Raw genomic sequence first — 24248 nt, 5'->3', positions numbered from 1 at the left:
TTTTTTTTTTTTTTCTAAGCAGATTAGAAAACCAGGGTGGGGAGGAACAAAGAGAATGGAGGATTGTTTCTGGGATTGCTGTACCAATTTGACTCCACATTCCCAAGAAGATCTCAACTGGATTATTTTTATGTTAGTTGCACTTGGTTCTGATGCCTTACACTCCCGTTCATTCAAGAGGAATCTGTCATCAGACCACAAGGAAACACACTTGCTAGATGGTCTTTATTCATCTTATTGATCTTGCAATAGAGATCAGCAGCAATCTTCAGATCATCTCCTCTCCGCTCCAGGTACTCCACAGCCATGTTGATCCCAAGGCATCACCCCATTAAGCTTGATCACACTAACAGACATGTGAACTCTCAGCTGAGGACCTGTGCAGCTGTCATCTTCTAAGAGCTGTTGTGGGAAAGCCTCTTAGCAGTTTGAGGTGTAAGTCTGTGTTTATAACAGGTGGGCTCAGAGTCGTCTTTCATGTGCAGAAGTTAGGAAGGTATTGGCAGAACAGGACAGTTAAACTATATTCTACAAGGATCCACCTTGTGTGCAGACAATGAGTAAAAATGCTCTATGGTTCATGAGTGGTTGAGTTCTTCCCTTTACGTGACATCGTATGACTTTACAATAGGAAGAAATCTGGAGTATGCAAGCCAGAGACTGGAGATATATAACTAGACACTCTGGGGACAACTCACTAAGCAGGAAGTTTATGAACAAAGACCTGAAGTTGAATAGAGACAAAGCAGTCACTTTCAATCCCAAGCACCCTCAGTAGACACATGTTCTCTTCATCTCACATATGAGGAAACATAGAGAATGTACACAAGCTGCTCAGGTCACCCAGCCCTAGGAATTCCCAGGAGGCTTTTGGGGGGAGAGAGGTGGAGGGAGGATGGCCACTTCAGATCAACTGCTAATGGGGCTAAAATGCAGGTTTCTAACCACAGTAGTTATATTAAATGCATACGTGCAATTTGAGAACTATTGTCATTCAAAGAGATAGGAAATTATCTACAGAGTCTGAGGTGGGCAGGAGGCAGTGCTACCAGTAAGAACTACAGGTTACAAAAGTACAAGTCACTGACGATCTGGAAATGAAGGGTGGATTTTAAAAGTTGGGACAGTAGAAAAACCTTATTGACTACTTACTAGGTATTGAATGAGTCAACTCATGAACTAATGAACAAATGTGCAATGCCTTAATCCTCAGAACCCTAGCAAGTAGACACTCTTTTTCACACCATTTTTAAAGAGGGGCGAGGGCAGAGAAAGCTAAGGGGTCTGAGGTTCTGCAACAAATGAGAAACAGAACTGAAATCCAAGCAGTCTGGCTCCAGCCTGTGCCCATAACCACTGAGTCCCTCTACATCATGTGCAAGCTCTACTTGGTGAGTGCGGTGTTCCTCCTCAGGTACATATCCAGGCACTGTGCATGCTTGTGCGTTACGTCACTCAGTCTGAATGGCATCTGAATGCTGATGAGACACCCTTACCCAGAGTTTCCATGGTTTTCTGAGATGACAGCCTGACCAGCATTCAGATTTAGGCAGGTTGGCCCCAGAGAAAGCACACGCATCTCTACTCATGAAAAAAGAGTCAGAATTGTATAAATGCAGTGGAGGGAAAGCAGGGGAAGTCTGTTCCAGAGAGGAATATTCAAGGCAGATGCATGTAACAAATAGGAAGGGGTGAGTATTTTAGGAAACGTTATTAGATAAACATCTGCGCAAGTACCCGACATCCAGGCACTCCCTTTAACATCAGAGAAAAGTAGATCAGGAGTAAGTATCCATAAGAGAAGACTTTCTTGATATAATTGTGTAGATTTAGTCAATCAGTGATGAGGGTGGTTCCTGATGTGAGCCTAGTGGTTCATTCAGAGCGCTCTTAGATCCATTGCCTTCTGTGACCTTCATGGTCCCTGGGGGCCGTTGTGGAAGGCAGGCTACAGTGATGTCATGGCCACAGCTGCCAAGAAGCATGGGGGCCCACACTTTGTGCCATCCATGCAGCCTTGAATGGAAATTAAGCAAATTGGCCTTTAGCCAACTTAAAAAGAAAATGTGTACAAGGAAATGAAACAAACACCATTTGTTCTTCATACGATCCACATCGACCTCCGTATGAGAAGTCCTCCATGTGTACAGAATTACAAATTTATGTACTGTGCAAATAATTGTCTCTCATGATGATGATAGTTTGGGACTGAAGATGTAGCTCAGTGATGGGGCAGTTGCCTAGTACAAAGGACCTTGCATTGGATCCCAGTACCAAAAAGAAAAAAATTAGTGTTTATTTGAGCACTTACTACAAAAGTAAGTAGCATCCTAAATACTCTATTGTTAGAGAGAATGAGTGTTACAGAAGCTAATTAATGTGCCAACATCTGTCATCTAGAAAGGAGACACAGGGGAATCCAATGGTAACCCTCTGTGTAGGGAGGGAAGGGGAAACAACAAATGGGTGCTGTGTGGATTCAAGAAACTAAGCTGCCTCTTACCGCCTGCCCACCCAAACGGCTTTGCGTTATTCGTTCCTGACCATTCAGAAAAAGAGTATTTTCTACACCTGGAACAGTGCAAATTTTGACTTTTTATAAAGTGTAATAGGGATAGGGAGATGGCTCACTGGTTAGAAGCAGTCACTACTCTTGCAGAGGGTCTTGGCTTTAATTCCCAGTGCCCACCACCTCAGCTGGCTTGTAACTGGTTGTAACTACAATTCCAGGGGGATCTGATGGCCTCTTTTGTCTCCTCCATGAGCAAGGTGCACATAAATTCATGTAGGCAAACACACATAAACATAAATAATTAGCAGGGAGCTTAATCACTTTTAAGTGGAACAGAAAAAGGAAGAAGGGAGACAGACATCCGTAGAAATCCACAAGCCTTTCTCAGAATATCCCCTGGATGAGCTTTGATTAGATGCTGCCTGGTTTGTTAAACTGTTCCTTAATTTCCTTAGTGACCAGATGAGTCAGGTGCAATCTGAGCCTCTTCCATTCTGCTTGCATTCCTGCAGAGAAGATGTTTCAGAACAATTGCATCCACAAGACCCAGTGTGGGGGGGGGGGGGGGGGGAGGCGAGGTGCAGGAGGGGGAAGCAAGTTCTCATTTGTTCAGAACCTCTTCATGGGCCAGAGTGATGGTTCAGCAGGAAATGAGGTCTTGCAAGCCTGGGGACCCCATTCAACTCCTAATCCCACAAAGGAAAGAGGGAACTAATTCTTGAAGATTGTCCATTGACTTCCACATGTTTTTTCACATACCATACCTTCTCTGTGAAGGCTGTATTTCTGCAGCCTTTGCAACTGTAACTGCTTTGTTTAGCCCTGTAAGCTATGTGCCCTCTTGGGAGCCTGGGAAGGCATCAGCAGAAATCGCAAGAGTGAATAGTCACCTACCTGCTGACTCCCTGTACATGCAGGCAGACCTCTCTCCTCACTGTGCGTCTAGAGGTGGTCCTGCACACAAAGCAGGACTTAGCCTCAGCGGTGCAGTCTCTAGCATCCTAATCATAGTCAGTTGGATCTCCCTTTGGTAAGTTTCACCTATCAGCACATGTAGGCACTAGCTAACCTGTGCTAGCCACGGTGACATTGCTGATACTGCCTTTGAAATCTGCATGCAGACTCCAGTCTAGTATTGTCACTTGCCTGATGCCTAAACTTTTGGCATTAATTATCGTGGCAAATCACTTGAAACAGACTCAATAAAAACAAAATTATTTTTAATTATAGCATGTGAGTGTTCTGCTCTCGACTCTATCCTGTTCCCTCCCCTTCATTTTCTCTCGTCTTCTTCCATGTCTGGCTCCCCAACACATCGAAAGCCCTCTTAGAACTGAGTTCAGTTTCTCTCTTCTGTCTTAGGGCTGACAGTCATGATGAAGCCAGAATTAGGCAGAATTAGAATTACAGTCCCCCTTTTCCACATTTGACTATCTGTTGTCTTTTCTTAATCTTTGATTCTGTTGTGAGTTTTTTTGACTCGGTTCTTTTTTGAGACAGAATAATTTCTGCCAGATTCTGGGAACTCCCCTCCCACCCGATGGAGCCATTTTTGGGGAGGAGAAGTGAGCCCCTGTTGAACTGAGCCCTCAGTACAGGTCTGCAGCGCCTCTATTAAAATGTAAAGTGATCCGTTGAGTCAGCCTCCCTCTGGTTTGACTCAGACACTTTATGGTGCACTTTGCATGTCATTTCTCTGTAATGATTTCCCCATGGAGAAGGGTGTCTGATAGAATCCAGGCAAGACTGAAGATTGCTCTGAGTCAAATGAATCTTTTATTCTTTTAGTATTAACCCTTATCTCTCAGTTTCCCATCCTCAAATTTTCCCTGAAGGAACCTTAATGAAGTAAACAGGCTCCATCACCCTCATTTAGCTTCCTAATCGCTGTTCACAGATTCTTCTCACATTAACAGCGTGAAGCTCTGGGGGAATATTCTGCTGGCTAGAAAGGGACATTAAGAGACTATTCACACAGATGCCCTGATAAAGAAAAATATAGAAAAGAGATGACATTTCTCTGTCCTCTAAGAGGCAGCTGCTAATGGGAAGCAGAAATTGAGGTATGAGAAATGAATATAAATGGAGAAGATAGAAAAGTAACACCAGAGACAAACTGAATGTGACAATTTGGAAAAGAAAAGTGACCAATAGCAGAAAATGACCTGACCCAGAAGAATAGACAGAGCGTTACCTGCACCCTCAGATGGAGGGGGGGGGGGCATCACAAAAGAACAACAAAGGGGAAGGGAGGGAGGGAGAGAGAGAAGCAGAGAGAGAGCATGAGCCATCCGAGAAGGTGAGAGGGAGGGGAGGGGGAAGGCAGAGGGAGAGGAAGCAGGAGCCATCAGAGGAGAGAGAAAGCCTTAGGAGCAGAAGAACAGGGTAGACAGCTGCTTGCCCTGTTGTGTCCTTCCCAGTTCCACAGCCCTCTGCCTCCACTGTCCTGTTACCCATGCCAGCACTATCACCCAGCCATCACTGACTGTGACTACTCATGGTGGACTGCCTGGCATAAAGACTCTTTCACATGACAATTTCAATGCCAGCATTCATTTGAGAGTAATAGTTGATGTCCCATCTTACTGTTCAGTTCAAGCTGTGCCCTTCTCCCTGCCTCCTAAACAGTATCATTTTGCCTGGTATCACTGAGCAGAGTTGCAGAAGGAAGAGAGGAGCAGAATCCTCTTAGATGATGCCACTGAATCAGGCCCTGCCTCCCAGAGCGGATTGAGGTGGGAAGAGAATACATTCCTCAGTCCTATTGGGCATTGTGCTTTGCTAGATGTGAAATTGGCTTCTGATTCACCTTTTCTTTGGGCTGACTTGTTTATAGACAGGGAGGTTCACGACATCTCTGAGAATCTCTTTCTTCAACCCACTCCAGATACATAATAGCATTTTCCATCCAACCAGTTACATTGTTTTTGATACATCTAACTTTCTTTTAAGAACTGTGGTTAGAAATGCTTGTTTCAAGACTTTTCTAAAACTCTCATACTTTTATAGAAACACAGTTAATCTAACTAGGAATACTTTGAGTTCACCTGTTTCTTCATGCTTCAAATAAGAAAATGAAGATGCACAAACTGATGGGACTTTTGTAAGAGATGAAAGCATGGGATCTGTGAAAATAACTTATGGTGGGACAGATGCTGCGATCCTGGAGATCCTGGTGACTTATAGTTAGGGAGAGACTTTGTTTTTGTAAAATTCATTGTAGATACAGAGATAGATAGAGAGAGAGAGAGAGAGAGAGAGAGAGAGAGAGAGAGAGAGAGAGAAGCTCCACGCTAGTTTACTCAAATAGCAAGCATTTATTTCTCAGTGGTGTGGGTTGGAAATTAGAACCAGGGTACCAGCAGGCTAGGTTCTTGTAGGAACTCTTGCTGGTTTTAGACAACTGTAATCTGAGTCCTTGTGTGGTAGAAAGTGAGTGAGAGACAGATCCCTTGTAGTGCCACTAAACCTGATCCTGAAGACTCCTTCATCATAATGTGATCTATTCACCTCCCAAAGCCCTACCTCTAAGAGCATCATGCTGAGAGTTAGGACTTCAATATGTGAATCTGTTGGCAATGCCAATAATTTACTCCAAATACTATGTATCACTAGCTGTTTAAGATATGTTCATTTTTAACACAATAATAGAATTGTGTTATTATATTTTATGTATGTTATAATTACATATATTTTACTACAATTTTTACACTGCTTCTGTGGGCTAACATTCAGTGTTAGGTTTGTGACATTAATCTGCATGCTACATGTGGCTCTAATTCGCTGTTATTCCATGATACAAATATATAAATACTATATACCTCAGTGCTTCTGACAGACATTACATTGTTTCTACTAGAGGGTTATTATAAATAATGCTGCCATGAACCTGGGAGAATCTATACTGTAACCTAGGAATGGAATTGCAGATAGTAACGCATGCATGCCTTCAACTTCACTAGACAGTACAAGTTGTTTCCAGAGATACTAAGCAAACTCTCATCAACAAGAAGGAATTCCTGTTGCTTCACAGCAGCTTAAACTTAATATTGTCAAACTTTCTACTTCTTTCCAAGTTGGTGATTATCTTTAGCTCAATTCATTACAGTCTGTTTTAGCATTGTATTATATTTTCCAGATCAGCATCTTTGTCAGTTTCTCCGTCTTTATTCAGATAATTTTAAATATGAAAAGTTAGAATGAGTTGCCACTTTCTCATTGGATACTTGGGAGTTTAGAATATTTTTTATTTCTATCTATGCAAAAGAACAAATGAAACAACCACCAGAGATGCAGAGCTTCTCATGCTCCCTCCGTGTTCAGATCTGGGGGGATTTCTCAACTGTGCAATTAAAAACACCATTGTCACAAAGGTGCCAGTGAATCTGTGTCCCTCCGGAAAGGTCAAGGAAAATGGATATTTATACTGAACTAGGGAACCTTTGAGAACTATGAAGGACTTCATGATACAATTGCAATAGCTCCAGTCTTAGCAGTGCCCAGAAATTTCAGTTCCCTTGGCACTAAGCAGAAGGCAAGCAGATGGGGGCTTTGAGGAAATAAAGCAGAGGAACATTTTAGCTGGTCCACGCCAGGCCCTCCCACTAGCTGTTTGAGGCACTCGCGACATTAAGCGGCAAGCACTCACTTTTGCATTAGGAAAGACTGAAGTTGAACTGCTTTCTACTTTCAGTGGGAAATTTGATGTACTTAGAAGTGTTTCCAGTCCAACACTAACACTAATGCTATTTCAATAGCTCTCTGCACTCGAGAGTCTCTATAGACTTGCTAACTTTCTCCTCTAAAAACTAACTCTTACGGGTTCATAGTAAACAACTTTTTAAATGCTTGATAAAAGCAGAAATTCGCTCGGCAATTACTAAATAATTTAGCATCTGATTCGCAGAAGTATTTACTTAATGCACTGTTTCTGGGAGAGATGTGGAGGAGCACCCACCGAGTGAAGTGGTTTATAATTTACTCCTTTTCTTCACCCGCAAGGCATATTAATTTTTTTTTCATCCCAACCATTCTAGACATGACAGGTTGTCTGTAAAATTTAACATTCTACTTTTTTTGTGAATTGCAGCCTTTCTGATTTCCCACTGTGGATTTTTTAACTTTGTGAATTATACTTTTAACACAAGAACTGTTAGACACTTCACTATCTGAATATGATTCAGTCATGAATGAAGAAGAGTGGGTAAGCTCCTAAGTGAGCCTGCATTCATTAATAGTGCATGCTTGACTGGGAAGCTTGTGGCCTCCATAGCTCCTTTTGAGGGGATGAGCATGCTTTGATAATACAGTAGTAATTACCTTCTCCTGACGAACCATATGAGGAAATGATTGGGCTGTGTGTGTTGTGCACATGTGCAGCTGGGGTTTTTGGCATGCAGGAAGAATGAGATCAGCCAAAACCCAAACCAGAGCCTTTGGAAAGCTTCCTCACAATCTGACTTCAGCTAATGTCTACATACTTTAACACATTGTCTACTGCTTAGAGTAAAGACTGGCTGTCAGACTCCTGCATGCTATTCTGGGATCCTTGCTCCACCGCACTGTGAAGTATTTCATTCTTAGATCCTGTGATCCCTGCTGATTTGTTGCATTAGGCGGCAAGTGTTGCTTAATTAACATTAGGAACGAAGGAGGGTGAAACAGAGAGCAGAGTGCTCGGTTCTGCTTAGGGAGGAAGAGCCAAAGGCAGAGGAGAGTTCACAGAACACACGCAATGGAAAGGATGAAAGGGCTGCAGAAACCGGGTCCCATTGTGCTTGAAGGGACCCTGTGAGGGGTGGATACAGTCAGAGATGTAAAGAACAAGAGGAAGACAATGGGACAACTATAGCAGAAAGAACTATCCAAGAATCAGGTAACAGCATCCAGAAAATCACTAAATAAAGGTCCAGCAACCGTTTCGTGATAATGGATTTCAGTGTTTGCCTAATGTGTGGGCTAGCTTTTATGTCAGCCTGACACGGGCTAGAGTTATTTTGGAAGAAAATACCTCAATTGAGAAAATGTCCCTATCAGACTGCCCTGGGAGCAAGCCTGTGAGGTGTTTTCTTCGTTGATGAGATGTGGGTGGACCCATCCCTCAAGCCTAGAGAGACCCCAGAGTGGACGGCTCTGGGTTCTATAAGAAAGCAAGCAGGCTGAGCGAGCAAGCCATGAGGACCAAGCCAGTAAGCAGCACTCCTCTATGGCCTCTGCTTAAGCTCCTGCTTCCAGGTTCCTGCCCTGACTTTTCTCAGTGATAAACTGATGTGGGAATACAAGTGAAATAAGTCCTTTCTTCCTTGAGCTGTTTTCTTCCCGGTGTTTTATTACAGCAATAGAAACCTAAGACATCTAACATGTGGAAGACCCGGGTTCATTTCCCAGCACATCCCCCCCCCCAAAAAAATAGATTTCAGTTTATACTGTTTACCGAACACAGTTAATATTGTTTAAATGTCTTCAAATCTTACTTGATGGTTTAGCCAGAAGAGCAGATATGTGACTTTTATAACATGCTTTGCCAACTGGGACTCCATATATGGCCATATCCTTTCTTTTCAAAAGCCTGTTCTCTTAGGAAAAGGCTGGGTCCTCGAGACCTCCCGCCTCCCTCCAGCTGTCTGGGAGCTCTGCAGCCTTGCTTGAATCCTGGAATATGATAATCCACCCTCTGCCCTGTTTTACCACTATTAATGGCTGCAGCTTCCTCGAGGGACATGGTTTTGTCCTCCTCTCCAAAGTGATGAGGACCTCAATCAGGCCTCAGTGGAATCTCAGCTGAATTTCCCTTCAGTTCATACTTGCCTGCTCAGGTGATGTCCCCAAGTTAAGGGCTGAAGCCACCAACAGCATCACTTCTCCGTGTTGCTCCCAGAGGCTCTCTGCACTTGAGCTCCCATTTCCTAAAAGAAACTTTTAGTTCAAGAAAGTTGTTGCCCTCTCGAGGACTAGCGTTGTGCATCCTCACAGGTGTTCCTAATTTGGGACCTGCAGAGCAGGAGACTGGAGTCCTGCTTTCTCCCTACAGAAACCTTTGCACACTGCTTCATTTCTTAGAACCACCTCTTCAGAGACAAGTTTTTATTTGATGCAACTTCTACGACAATTAAACTGCACTCATAAGTTGTCTTCAAAGGACCTAATTAAGATAGTTTCTGTCAACTAGAAGGTAACATCCCACCCTCTAAATCACTTAGGTCTATTTCCCTCACAGCCTCCTGGGCTGCCATAGGATTTTAGAGCTGCGAGATCACAGCTGGGCCTGTGGTCCATGCTTTACAGTTTGTAATCCTGGGCTCGGATTCAGACAACGTGAAGCAGATTGTCCACATCCACAGAGCAGGACAATGCCACAGCTGAAGCACAGGCCACTGCTCTCTCCGCTGCACCTCAGTGTCACCTCAGAGCTCTCTGGATTATCATCCCTTCCATATTTCACTTCATTTATGTATAGCCTTGTATTCTGCAAAGCAAAATTCTGTCTCAGTGCAGTTACAATGATAATAGATTACCCATAAGAATATTCGAGCCGGGCAGTGGTGACACATGCCTTTAATCCCAGCACTTGGGAGGCAGAAGCAGGTGGATTTCTGAGTTTGAGGCCAGCCTGGTCGACAGAGTGCGTTCCAGGACAACTAGTGCTATGCAGAGAAATCCTGTCTCGAAAAACCAAAAAAATAAATAAATAAATAAATAAATAAATAAAAGTGGCATACCCTTTATTAATCCCTTCTCCTGGTGACTTTAGTCTGTTAGTCATCTATTTTCTAGAACATTAGTTGCTCAACCAGGTTTTCAGTGTTGCCTGGTACATATAAACTGTTACAGTTTTTAAACTCAAATACATTGTGTAGACTAATAGAAAAAACAAACATGATAGGACCATAGGTAATAATTTGAGAATGGAGAAGTTGGGACTAAGATTATATGGTAGATAAGAAAATTCTGGAAACCTTCCAAGGAAATGAAGGCTAATTACAAGACAATAGAGGGGCTGGACAGGTGGCTCAGCAGCTAAAACCATTTGCTGCTCTTAAGAGAGGAGCTGAGTTTGACTCCCAGCACCTATAACAGTAGTTCATAACTGCATGTTACTCTAACTCCAGGAGATCCAATGCCCTTTCCTGGCCTCTGTGGGTACCCACACTTATGTACACAGGTCATAGTTAGGCTTTCAATTGATGCAACAAAAACACCATGACCAAAAAGCAAGTTGGGGAGGAAAAGGATTATTTAGTTTACACTTTCACACTGTAGTCCATCATCAAAGGAAGTGAGGATATGAAGTCAAACAGGACAGCTACCTGGAGGCAGGAGCTGATGAGGAGACCATGGAGGTGGGCTACTTACTGGCTTGCTGCCTGAGGCTTGCTCAGCCTGCTTTCTTATAGAACCTACAATCACCAGCGCAGGGATGGCACCGCCGCAATAGGCTGGGCCCTCCCCCCATCAATTACTAAAGAAAATGCCCTACATCTGGATCTTATGGGGATGTTTTCTCAATTTAAGTTCCTTCCTGTCAGATAACTCTAGCTTGTGTCAAGTTGACATAAAACTAGCCAGCACACCATATGCAAACATACACACATATACATAATTAAAAAGAAAATCAATCTTTTTCAAAGAACGGCAGTAAAAAACACTTGAGTTCTTTACTTGGTAATACAGAATTTCCTAGCACTTTCCTAGAGTTAAAGGGACACCAAGAGACCTTGATTTTATTCCATGTCTTAGGACTGTTTTAATTGAATTGTGTCAGTTATAATGTTATTCTTCTGATTTCATTGATCACTGGATAAACAACTTTACATATACTTTGTTTTTTATTTGAATGGCAAAGAACTAATGTGTTTTCCTCACAAAGACTTTTTGTAATTAGTTTGCAAAAACACCACTTATAGCAGAGCATAGTTCACACTATATTGTTAGCAATGTGACAAGTTATTGCTTAAAAAGTACTAGAGAAAGTATAACTAATAAATGGAGTGCTGTTGAGATGGATGGAGTGGGAAGGTCAAGGTGCTTCCCTTGTCCACCCTGGAGAGGACTGGCAACTGTAAGTTGTCCTCTGACCTCCAGTGTATGCAATGGCACATTCTCAAACACACACAAATTCACACACACAATAAACAAATGTTTAAAACTTCTTTTAAAAAATAAATTCAGAAATTTTGACTCTAGCCAAAATTGAGCAATGGGTATTTTATTTACACTTCCACCTTAATAACTACTAAGATACAATATGAAATGAGGCTTCTGAATACATTAGAGGCCTGAACAGATAGCTCAGTTGGCTAAGTAAATGGCATGCAAGTGGTTTGATCTGCAGAACCTATGTTTAAAAGCTCTGTGATGGCTGAAGATATGGTTCAGCTGGGAAAAGTGCTGCTGACTAGCATGTACAGAACATTAGGTTTGGTTCCCATCACTATGTAAAATTAGGTATGGCATTGCATGCCTGTAATCCAAGCATCTGGCAGGCTAAAGCAGAAGGGCAAAAGCCTGTTATACATAAGAGAGTTAACAACAAAAAAAAGGCAACCAAGGTGGTACATGCTCGTAATCTCAGTGCTGGGTATATAGAAACAAGCAAACCCTGGGGCTCACTGGCCAGAAAATCAGTGTTCTCTAGGACAATGAGAGACTCTGTGTGTGTACAGAAAGAGAGAGAGACAGACAGACAGACACATGTATGACTTCTTATAAACAACATTTGAGGTTGTCTTCTGGACTCTTTATAAGCATGAACATGAACACATGAGCATAAACACACATATTAATGACATTTTGCATTAGATATTAGGCACCAAAGAATAGCAGTCCCCCAAAGACAGTAAAGGCTCTAGCCCCACAACATGGACCAAAAGAAAGCAAGGAATTTTGACTCTGATGTGACGTGGACGGAGCTGAGCATCTGGATGCATGGGTGTGGCCAGACAGAACATAGGGGAGCAGAGCACAGAGCTGCACAGAGAACCTCAGAGGTTGCAGAAAATTTCCCTCCAGTGTTCTTCAGAGGACTGATGAGCACGTATATGTAAAGAGACATCTCAAACATCTCAGTCTTGCTCAGAACAATCGGAAGGAACTTAGTGTTAGGAAAGTCTGGGATTAATGCCTGTTCTTCATAGCCAGACCGGAAGCCCCAGATTCAAGCAGACGTGAAGTATAGTGCTCACAAATGTCATTGATACATTGTGGAATAAGGAGTCCCAGAATACAGGTTCTTCTACATACAATCTCGAATGCACAATCTGAAAAGTTCAAACTGCTTCCCAGAACTTTATCTCTGTCTTGCAACAAAGCTTAGAACTGTATGTCATAACCCAAAATATCCATCATCATAAAAATTGAGTCCAAAATGTAATTGACAGTGTCTGGCAGCCAGCCAAATATGTTCAAAAAGTCAAAGGTTGCCGTGGGGGGCTCTGAGCCAGAACCCATACACATACCAAACACCATGCAGTAGGGATTGTGACTTTTGTTTCATGTTAAGTCAGAAGGTTAAAAATCCTAAGCAGAGACATGGAAGATACTGTAAAACACCCATGTTAGACTTCTGTATCAATATCTGAGGTCACAATGAGATAAAAAATTACATTGCCTTTGAAAAAGATGAATGACAGAGTAGACAGTGCAGAAGAAAAGACTGCCGAGAGATTAAGACCGTCTCGGCTGGAAAGAGAAAAAAGAGCAGAGCCATGTCTGAATGAGCGGGGTGGTTTTGAACGATAGACAATTTCTAATTGACAAGTCTTGGGCCGCCCTAAGGAAAAGAGTAGACGAGACAGCATAAATATTTGGCAAAAACACTTGAAAAAATGATGGCTGGCATGTCATCAAATGTGTCTGGCTCCCACAGACCCAGACACAGGAAGGAGAAGACACCAGTGCTCACCACAATGACACCGCTTGGAAAAGAGGTACACAATATAGAAAGTCTTAAGCAGAGGCAAAAGGAAGAGCAGAACTCAAGGTGCCAGACCACTCCCTCTCCTCTCTTCTGTTCTCTCCCCCTCTTCTCTCTTCTCCTGGCCACTCCTTTCCTTTCTCTCTGACAGACTCTTGCTACATGGCCTAGGCTAGCCTCAAGTTTGTGGTGTTGCCTTAGCCTTAGCAGGGCTGGTATTCTGAGGACAGGTGCTTAATTAGGGCAATGCCAGTGAAAAGATGTGGAACAGAAAGAAACTTCATCAGCACAGCAAGGCATCTGTGAAATACCTGTGCTGCCGTCATACATCTTGGAGAAATGTGAAATGTCTCCCCCCCTTAACATCAGCAAGGCAAGGGTTCTGATTCTCGTCACCTCCGTTCAGTCTTACACTGCAGCTGCTGGCCTCAACGTCAGAAACAGAAACACGCAAAGCATCCAGATTAAAAAGGAGAAATATTTTTATTTACAGACAGCATAATCTTCACTATAGAAAGTTTTATAGAGAGCTCGAGAGATGGCTCAGCAGTTAAGAGCACTGACTGTTCTTCCAGAGGTCCTGAGTTCAATTCCCAGCAACCACATGGTGGCTCACAACCATCTGTAATGGGATCCGATGCCTTCTGCTGGAATTTCTGAAGACAGCTACAGTGTACTCATATACATAAAATAAATAAATCTTTAAAAAAAAAAGAAAGAAAGAAAGTAACGTTTATAGAAGTCTCAACAAAAGGCTATGAGAACTTATAAGCCAGTTAATCAAGGTTTCAGGACACAAAAAATCATTGCACAAAACTGTTTCTTGGTGCTAGGGATATAACTCAGTGATAGAATACTTGCCTAGAATTCCAGCAAGAGGCCCTGAGTTTGATCTCCAGCACTGGAAAAGAAAGTATTTATATATTAACAATGAATAAACAATATTTATTGATGTAAAATAATATTTAAATACTTAGGTATAAATCTGCGAAAATATGTTAATACTCATACAGCACTAAAAATTTACTTTAGTGGATTTTATCAAGTGAAAACTTTGAAAATAACTATTAAGAGAAGACATGCAATGGACGACTGGAGAAAATATTAACCCATCACATAAAGCACTGTTGAGAATATCCATCAGTAGTACAAAATAATGAACTTTGCCTATAGTATTTACTTTTAAATATTTTTATATTTTAGAAATTGATACAATCACTTTTTATCATACTCACTCCCACTCTTACCCCAACTCCTCCCAGATCCACTTGTCTTCCATCCCTCCCTAACTATGTGTCCCCTCTCTTTAATTTTTATTTTTTTATTAGCCCATCAAATTCAATTTCTGCTGCCCATTTACTCATGCTGTACAGCCATATACTGGAATTTTCAGTAAACCAAAGACTACCCTTAAAGAAAACTGGTTTTTTCCCTAACTAAGAAGTTACCAACTGCCCATAGCTCCTCGTTTATGGGCGGGAACCTTTCTTCCTCTATGCTAGAATTTTGACTAGCTTGATCTTGTACAGGCAACCACAGCTTCTGTGAGTTCATGAGTATACCAGTCCTGCCATATCCAGAATATACTGTTTTGCTCTGATTCTCCCCAACTTCTGACACTTAGAATCTCTCCGTTCCTCCTTCTACCATCATCCCGGGCCTTTCAGGGGTGTAACATTAGCTGTCTCACTTGTTCCGAGCATTCCATGACTCTTAGCCTCTGTACTTCGACCAGTTGTAAGTTTTTGCATTTAGCCACCATTTGCTGCACAAAGAAGCTTTTCTGATTAAGTCTGAGAGCTGCCCTACTCTCTGGGTAGAGATAAAGACTAAGAAGGCAGTCCAGTTAGCACCATAATCATAGTAGGACTTCAATTCCATCAGAAGTGGTGGGCTACCCCCATATCCTTTGTGCCACTGTTGCACCCAGTGGGTGTACCTTACCACCAGTTATCAGTGTAATTGACAGAGTTCACAGATTGTTGATGGCATTTTCTTCCAGAACCTACCATAGCACCTTCCAGGACTATGAATGCTAGCCAGTTTGGAGAACGCCTCCTGGTCAGTACCTTTTAATTTCTTCATGACCTGTGACAAAATCGGTGGGGTATCTTCACAATAAGGCTTTACCATCAAGTTTTGGTGGGCAATCAAAGGGTTTGGCCATCAAATTCTAGTGAGCATTCAAGACCAATAACGATATCCTGTGTTGTTTTAAGGGTATCTGGGACTTCTCTATTCACCATCTTGAGGAGACGTGTCCCACAGATGATACAGGGCTTTTAATTTGGCATCATATGGCTTCTGAGAGGAGCGTAGTCTCCTATGTGGGGTACTTTTAGTTAAACATGTTTATATGTTTATGCACTTGGGAAGCTTATAAAACAGTAGATTTCCATGCGACCTTTTCAAACACTCTTAGTGTTAGTTATCCTCAGCTTCTCTACCCTAGTTTACTGTCTCTCTGCTCACTTTAGCCTCCCTCCCTAATACGATGGATTTGCATACATATATGTCACATACATTGCTCATATTTGGTCCCACTGTCCTTCTGCCCTCCCTTCCCCTACCACTTGCTGGTCACCTTCTTCCCTCCAAATAGCTCCTCTCCTGTTTTCACAGTATGTATGTATGTATGTATGTATGATGGTATTTGTATTGTGTGTGTTTAATTCTAGGTCCTGTATATGAAAGACAATGAGATGCTTTTTTCTCCCTCTTTTATTTTCTCTTATTCTCTTTTAATATAGACACCTTCTTATTTCATACTTAAATGTGCAACATTTGTCTTTCCAAGTCTGACCAATTTCACTTTCCAGTCCCACACATTTTCCTGCTAATAATATGACATTCTTCTTTAATGTTGAATAACACTCTATTGTGTATGTGAAAAATGATTTCTTTATTAGTCTGTATTGTTGTCTGTATATTGGCATCTAGGCTCTTCCCACTTCCTGACCGTTTCAATAGTTCTGCAGTAAGCACAGATGTACAAGACAAGATAGACTCCTTCAGGCTAAAATGGAGCTTTATACCCAAGAATTGTACATCTGGACTATAAGAGTAGTCTAGTTTTAGCCTTTTGACACACCTCTGCCTGCGCTGGTTTCCATAATGGCTGTACTAGATTACATTTCATCTTAGTGTAACTCTAGAAGTGGCAAACAAATGTTGTCAGAAAGCCAAGCAGTGGGTACAGGGCTGGCTACTGCGGGGTATAAGGGCTGCAGCAGACTTTGGATGGTGATGGGATGTTCATCCTGATTGCATTGATGGCTTCCCATCAAAATGGCAGCTGCATATTCCAAATATTGTAATGTCATATACTAAAACTATTTTCAGATGCTAGAGGAAAGAAGGACTTGCTACTGGGATTTGTGCTCTTAATAAGCATGACTGAAAACCCAGCCTTTGATTCAGTTATGGACAGTGCCTTGAAAAATTACTCCCAGGGTACCTTTTAAAGCAAAGAAGTCTTTGTAAAAATAATATTACCTTGAATATATCTTTCCTCATGGTTCCTATTGCAATATTATTTCCTTAAAGGTGCAGCACAATTCCATATCTGAGTCCAGAGTGACCACTACATTGTATCACACTCTGCCATGAAGGGTAGAGGGCAGATGGAGTAGCAGACTACATACAGTTTTTAGTGCATTCGTTAAATCATATCTCATGGCTAAATATTTAGTCTACTTAACATCTTTGCCAAATTTCAGCATAGGAACTTGCATGCACTTTGTCAAAACAGCATTTCAAATACTTCAAAAATGATTTGTTCCCTTTTAACACAAATCTCAGGTTGTAATTAGACTACACACACAAGCTCCATTTTAGCCTCCTAATGAAATCAAAACTACACAGTGTTAAGGTGCTTCATTAAAAGACGCAGGGTCAAGAGATGCAGTGAGTGGAAAGGAAGCAATAGGTTGCAGCCTCCCAGATGTTCCTGACGTTGTTATGCCAACCCAGAATGACTGTGGTGCTTAGCAATCCTACTGCCTCTGCCAGGCTTGCAGCAGGGGGATCTGGGAGCTATGGTGGCCTTTTTCCCTTCTCTGTCACTCTAAGGGACACTGACCCGGCCTCTCTTTCTTCCAGGGTTTGAACGGCATGTCTGTGGATGAGAAGCCTGACTCCCCCATGTATGTGTATGAGTCCACAGTCCACTGTGCCAACATCCTCCTGGGCCTCAATGACCAACGGAAGAAGGACATTCTCTGTGACGTGACCCTTATTGTGGAGAGGAAGGAGTTCCGAGCCCACCGGGCTGTGCTGGCCGCATGCAGTGAATACTTCTGGCAAGCACTGGTTGGACAGACGAAAGATGACTTGGTGGTCAGCTTGCCTGAGGAGGTACAGTGATTTGGTGTGTCTGTAGACTTGTTACAGGAGGTTTATTGGCATATTTTGTTTTAAAAAAAGCTGGCAAAGAAGGAGGTGGAAGTTACAGGTGCACTGTGCCACATTAATGTCCACATCACCCATGTCCATGTCACGTCACCCACATGTGGGCTTGTAGCATAATCAGTTTCTGTTTGATGCACTTGAAGCCTCAGAGGCATGAACACAAAGTGAGTGTGCTTCTTTAAGGGAACTGAGTCTCACCTGGGGCCCAGGCCCTCATAGTTTCTAGTTCACTTAAACTTCGGGTTTTGAATAGTTCAGCCTCAGTCTGATGCAGACCTATGTAGGATTTGAATCACTGCTATTTCTTCTCTCTTTCAAATGGATCATTAGATTTCCCCTGAGAATAAAACAGCGAAAGAATTCACAGGACCCTCCTTGCTTAGGAGAAAAACAAAGCAACCAGCAATTCTCACCATTAATGCAGCGAGATTCTAAGAAGTGTAAATTTGCTTTTCTCATCAGGATTGAAAATATCCCCTTCTCAGGTTTCTTAACTGCTTCGGTGAGAACAGTCATTTTGGTACTTTGGGGACATGAATAGCAAGGCTTGTTCTATGCAGAGATGACAGTCAGGTGGTTTGAGAGGCAGGGACCCAAAAGATGGGTGTCAAAATGGTGAGCCATTAAACTGGTCACTCTTCAAACTGCTTATGATTCTTCAGTCATTCCGAGTCTCCCTATTTTTGGAAGACCGGGGTTAATGTGAGCATCCTTGAGCTTTGTGTGCAGTGCAGAGTATTCTCTGCACAACACCAGCATATGATACAACTGCAGAGCCTCTGGCAGCCATTGGCAAGCTATGTACTGCAGAACCTGCAGGAGCACAGCTCACATCCACGTCCTTGCAAATGAGACCCAGGGTCGCCTTTGCAGCCTCTTCACATCAGTCTTATAGGATAAGTCAAAAATGTAAGGAGTTAAAGATTACAACTACTACTCAGTCCTAGGATCACAAACCCAGATGCCTTCCAAGACACAGCAATGATAGTAACAACTCAACAGTTCTTCATAAAAAGTAGGGAGTGATGGAGTGAGCAGCTATACCACCAAAACGCATTCAAACCTAACATGAGAGAAACAGAAAAGGGAGATGCAGCAGGACGCACAGGGTGGAAGAGACATCAGATTTCAGCCCCTTACTAGACAGCACTTGTGACTGCCACCCCCCAACCCCCACGTTGAGCGGAAGAATGGCCCGCTGATGAACTGCTAAAGTTTGAAACACCTTCACACAGGCACCCTTTCTAATCACCATCAACTGTACCGTTCCCATTTCCTACAGAGAGTGTGAGAAGGAAAAGAATAAATCATTCTGAGATTAGGTAGCCAAGGTCAAGTCATGGAGCAGACTGTTACAGCTAGTCCCCAGAGAAGAAGACAGAGCAATGGCAACTGTGGTGTGGTCCTGAGCAGGATGGGCATTTCCATCTGCACCCAACGGAGGCATAGCGATCAGTAAACTGCTCCTGGGATTCACAGAGATAATAATGTAAAGCGTCGGGCCCAGCCCATCCCGCAGCAGGTATTGGTCAGACACATGTCCTTCTTCTCTAGATGGAAACAAGAACATCTTCCTCACTCAGTCCAACTCTACCATTCTCTGGAAATAGTTATGCAGAGTCGTCTTGGAGGAGGTGACTCACGTTGTCTACTTACTATTGTTATGTCTTGGAGAGCCATTTCATATGTGTATATGTATTACTGATCTCCAAAACTTAGATATTAAAGTATATACACAAATGAAATCATACTTTATGTAGTGACTCTTTCCTCAATGACTGTGTTAGCCCTACCTCATACTTCCTAGAATATAAGACCCAAGCCCAAGCCTGTTCTCAATTATAACCTGGATCCTGGTCTACTAATCTCTCTGAGCCTGTAAGGGGACAGAGGGGAGAGTTCCCCACACCAGGTTTCACTTTATATCCCTGGCTGTCCACAGGCTGGTCTCAAACTCCCAGAGATCTGCCTGCCTCTGCCTCCTAAGTGCTGAGCCACAATGTTAATTTTAAGAATCCCGAAAATTCTGAAGCCCTTAACCTATATATCAAAATACAATACCCATCCAGTAAAATGTGAAGGAAACCAGGGTATAAATAAACATTACAAAGCCTGAAGTTTCTTCTCAAATCAAACCCTCAATACAAACGCTTCTTTCCATACATTGCTCAAATCTATACAGAGTAAGAGGACCCCGACTGCAGTCGTGGACGTCCAGTGAAAGTCTACTTTATCTTTTTAGTCTGGTTACATTAGTTAAGAGTGAGTTGGCTGTGTATTGGTCTTGTTGCTTCTAGCCCTATAGAGTGACTGCTAGCCATACAGTGCCTCTGTCATCTGCATCCGTGTGTTACACAGCTTTCTGTCACTGGAAAAAAAATACCTGGAAAAAACAACTACCATCCAGCCCTACAAAGCCCTGACTCATGATTGCCAGCAAGTAAGAGCCCTTAACAGTCTCCAGACCAAACACATATGTGTACACACACACACACACACACACACACACACACACACACACACACGCGCGCGCAAACACACACAAGCACAGAGAGAGAGAGAGACAGAGAGACAAAGAGAGTCAGACAGACAGACACACAGAGAGAGTCAGACACACACAGAGAGAGAGACATACACACACACACAGAAACACACGCACAGAGACAGAGAGACAGACAGACACACACACATACACACACATACAAACACACACACACACAGAGAAAGAGACAGAGAGACAGACAGACATACAGAGAGAGGGAGAGTCAGACACACACACACTCGGGTGGGGGATGAGGAGCACTTCTGCTCTATAATTGAACAGATCATTTATCAGTGTGACTGTGCTTTGTGCTGAAACAGAGACAGTGACTGGTGTTCTGGGCATCTCACATCAGGTCTCCCACTACTCATTACACTAACGATAGCTCTGCAAACAGCTGGTTAACTGTGGTCATGGAAAACATTTTGGGCTTGATACTCACCATCCCTCAAAGTGGCCTCACAGTCCTGAAGTTCAGTTCATGGTCTGTGGAGTACAGAGGGTAGGAATGGCCTGTGTGTCCTAAGAAGGGCTGTGTACAGCACCCTTTTTCAGTCTGCTGGGCTCCCAGGGAATGGAAATGAGGTGCTGTCTGCTGATTTATTCTCTCAATGCAACAGCTTTCTCTGTCTTGTTTCTTTTGTCCTTCTGTGCTCAAACAGCAGGACGGTTGTGGGTAGAACTGAGGATAGTCTTGCAGGTAGCCTGATACTTTTCTCAAAGATTTGTTTATTCTTATGCATGTGTATACATGTACGTCTGCGTGCATTTCTATGGACCACATGCATGCTGGTACTCATAGGTGCCAGAGGATGCTGCGCCCCTATAAGTGTACTGAAAGGCAGTTGTGAGCCTCCTGTTGTGGGGTACTAAAAATGGAACCCAGGTCCTTTGGGGGAGTAGTCAATCTCCTAACTGCTGAGCCATCTCTCCCCATAACTGTATGTTTTAGCTGTTAAAAATATTTTAGACTTATGCTAGTCTATTAACTTATACCTTTCAACAATTTGGGATAATTTTCTCTCATTATTAAAAAAAGAAAAAGTAGGGTAGATCTGGGCAAAGTAGCACACACCTTTAATTTCAACCCACTTTAATTTCAGAAAGCAGAGGCAACCAGATCTCTGTGGGTTCAAGACTAAGACAGGTAGGCCTAAATAGTGAGACCCTGTCTCAAAATTTCCTCCTCAAAAAAGGGGGTGTGTGTGGATCTGACCCAAAAGGACTGTGGAAAAAAGGTACCTGTCCCCAGGGGATAGTGAGGCTCATTCTGGATGGTGCCCCCAAGCACAGAGGCCACAGCAAGATCAAGATGCCTTCTCTCCAGGCAGCTTTTATAGAACTATAAAAGTGTGGTTTAGAGCCCTCAGAGAAGCAGTAAGACCATCATGGTTATTTTTGGCTGGCCCCTGTCATGTGTAATGCCATGAAAAGCTCTTAATGCTAAAGCACGGGGTACCTTCAGCCTTCAGCCCTTGTGAACCTGGATAGGAAGAGCATGTTCTAGTGGGACACAGTGAGGAGGGGAAGCACCCACCCACCCCTAAGCACAGAGCCAGCCCTTCCAGCTCCTCATTCACCAGCACTCGCCTGAAAAACCATAAAGGGGAGCCATTGGATGGAGTACAGTCCGGACATCTGTGCCCTCTAGTGTGAAGGCTCAAGTGCCCAACCTTCTTAAACCATTTCTTCAAACAGTTACCCATTCATTAAACAAACATATATCCAGGTCCTATCATGCACCAGGAAGGACAATTCTAGGATCTGGGAGAACATCACTTACAATCTAGTAGGTAGAAAATTATTAGATATCAAATGTGCCTGTTAGATGCAGGGAAAGTGAAAGAGAGGGAGGGAGCCGTGGGATGTCCCACCACAGGCATTGAGATCTTAAACAGGAAAGTCAAGAAAGGCCTGTTGCAAGGGAGACTTCAGAGGACAGATAGGCAAGATGTGAAGGATCAGCCATGGTGACCGCTGGAGAGTGAGTGGGTGATCGAGGGAGTGAGGCAGAGGAGTAACAGGGAAGGGTCTAGTGTCTGAAAGTCCCAAATACTTGACACAGTACCAGAGGATGAAGCCTCATTACAGTCTGTCAGAGAGGGGATAAGGCCAGACTGTAACCCTGCTAAACACTTGACCTTGGCCCAGAATAAACAGAGAAGCCACTGAAGAGTTTCACAAGAGGTTATTCTGATGACTGTGCTGTGTACATAGATTGAAGCCCAGTGGAGAACCAGAGTAGACATAGACCCTGGCGTGTTAAGACATAGCATGAGCATCCTGACGATGGCAGAGAGGGACGTCAGTGCCAGATTCTGGTGCTGCTCTGAAGATGGTCGGTGTAAGAGGGAAGAGAAAGAAAGGAGAAACATAACTCCAAAGACAATGAAAGAAGGGTGTTATCATTAGCTGAGATCAGTCAAGACGAGTAAGTTTGTGGGTGCAGGGGTTTGATCAGGATTGGGAGTCCTGTGTGTGTGTATGAAGTTTGAGATGCCTGTTTACATCCAAGCAGAAACGTTTAGTGCCAGGTTTCATATGCCCATTAAATTCATGGGCAAAATCTAACCCAGAGTTAGGAATTGGAACATCCATCGGAGGATTGAAGGCCATTCAGCAAGTAGATGCGGGTGCTGCCTGTGACTTCATTGAGCACTTGGCAGGCAGATGCAGTAGAAGCGGAAAACAGACCCACCTGTGTTTCACAGGAAAGAATGCTTCGTTTCAGCTGACTGTAAGGCTGCTCTAATTAAAGCAAGCAGAGAACTGGGCCAGGAGCTGGGGAGAAATCGCTTATCTGTCAGATAGGGAAAGACTCCAGCATGCTTGCACACCACGGCCAACAGTGCCAGTGTTTGCCACACCCACTTTCCCTTCCCTTCCTGGCCACACAAAGAAAAGCTATGCTCGTAACCAAGGAGGCTGTGTGGCTAAGTGCAGCCAGTGGCATGATGATGGACTAACTTGTCACGTCTAGTCTGAGGCTGCTAAAAGTAGGTCCAGATCCTTTTTCCCATCAATGAAGTTGGTGTCCAAAACTTAGTGAAGCTGAAGCCCGAATCCCTGAGTCACTGTTGGAGGACAACCATCTGCCTCAAACCACTATTTTTTTTTTTAACAATTTCATATGTATATCCAATGTATTCTAATTATAGTCAGTCTCCACAACCCTCTTCTCATATCCTTCTTCTTCTTTCCCTCTGAGCATAAGATGCTACCCACTCCACCCCAGCACCAATCATGAACAGTCATTGTCTCCTCAGGAAGGGTGGGGCCTCCTAAAACCTCCTCGAGTCATGAGGAAGCGCTGGAGGGCCCATTGGCCCTCATGCCAGGTCTCCATTGGCCATGTCGTATCTGGACAGCAATGTTTCTTAACATGCCTCCTCATCATCTAGCACTTTTATTCTTTTTTTTTTTAATTAGATATTTTCTTTTACATTTCACATGTTATCCCCTTTCCTGGTTTCCCCTCTGAAAACTCCCTATCCCCTCCTGCCTCCCCCTGCTCACCAACCCACTCACTCCCACTCCCTGGCCCTGGCATTCCCCTACACTGGAGCATCCAGCCTTCACAGGACCAAGGGCCTCTCCTCCCATTGATGACCAACAAGGCATCCTCTGCTACATACGCAGCTGGAGCCATGAGGTACCCACCATGTATACTCTTTGGTTGATGGTTTAGTCCCTGTGAGCTACAGACAGAAGGTACTCAGTTCGAATCCCAGCAGCCACTGGAGTTTTGTACCCACCTTCTGGTGGCTGAATTCAGCTGCTGGGCTACTCCTAGCACTTACATTCTTTCTGTTCTCACTTCTCCTGTGTTCCTTGAGCCTTGAGGGGTTGGTTTAGGTGTCCTAGGTAAAACT

General features: G+C 43.3%; 1 protein-coding gene across 9 annotated transcripts in view; it reads left to right on the top strand.

Moving 5' to 3' along the window:
* Positions 1–24248, top strand: part of Bach2 (BTB domain and CNC homolog 2) — a 348948-nt gene that overhangs the window by 249251 nt on the left and 75449 nt on the right. For all 9 annotated transcript variants that reach the window (XM_031366453.1, XM_031366454.1, XM_031366459.1 and 6 more), the window contains one exon: positions 17526–17780. In XM_031366453.1, coding sequence (XP_031222313.1) covers positions 17538–17780 — 243 coding nt within the window. In that variant the 5' untranslated portion in view covers positions 17526–17537. The remainder of the gene's footprint in view (positions 1–17525; positions 17781–24248) is intronic.

The sequence above is a fragment of the Mastomys coucha genome, unplaced genomic scaffold (genome assembly GCF_008632895.1).
Source record: "Mastomys coucha isolate ucsf_1 unplaced genomic scaffold, UCSF_Mcou_1 pScaffold14, whole genome shotgun sequence".
Classification (NCBI taxonomy): Eukaryota; Metazoa; Chordata; class Mammalia; order Rodentia; family Muridae; genus Mastomys; species Mastomys coucha.
This window is presented reverse-complemented; position numbering and strand designations above follow the sequence as displayed.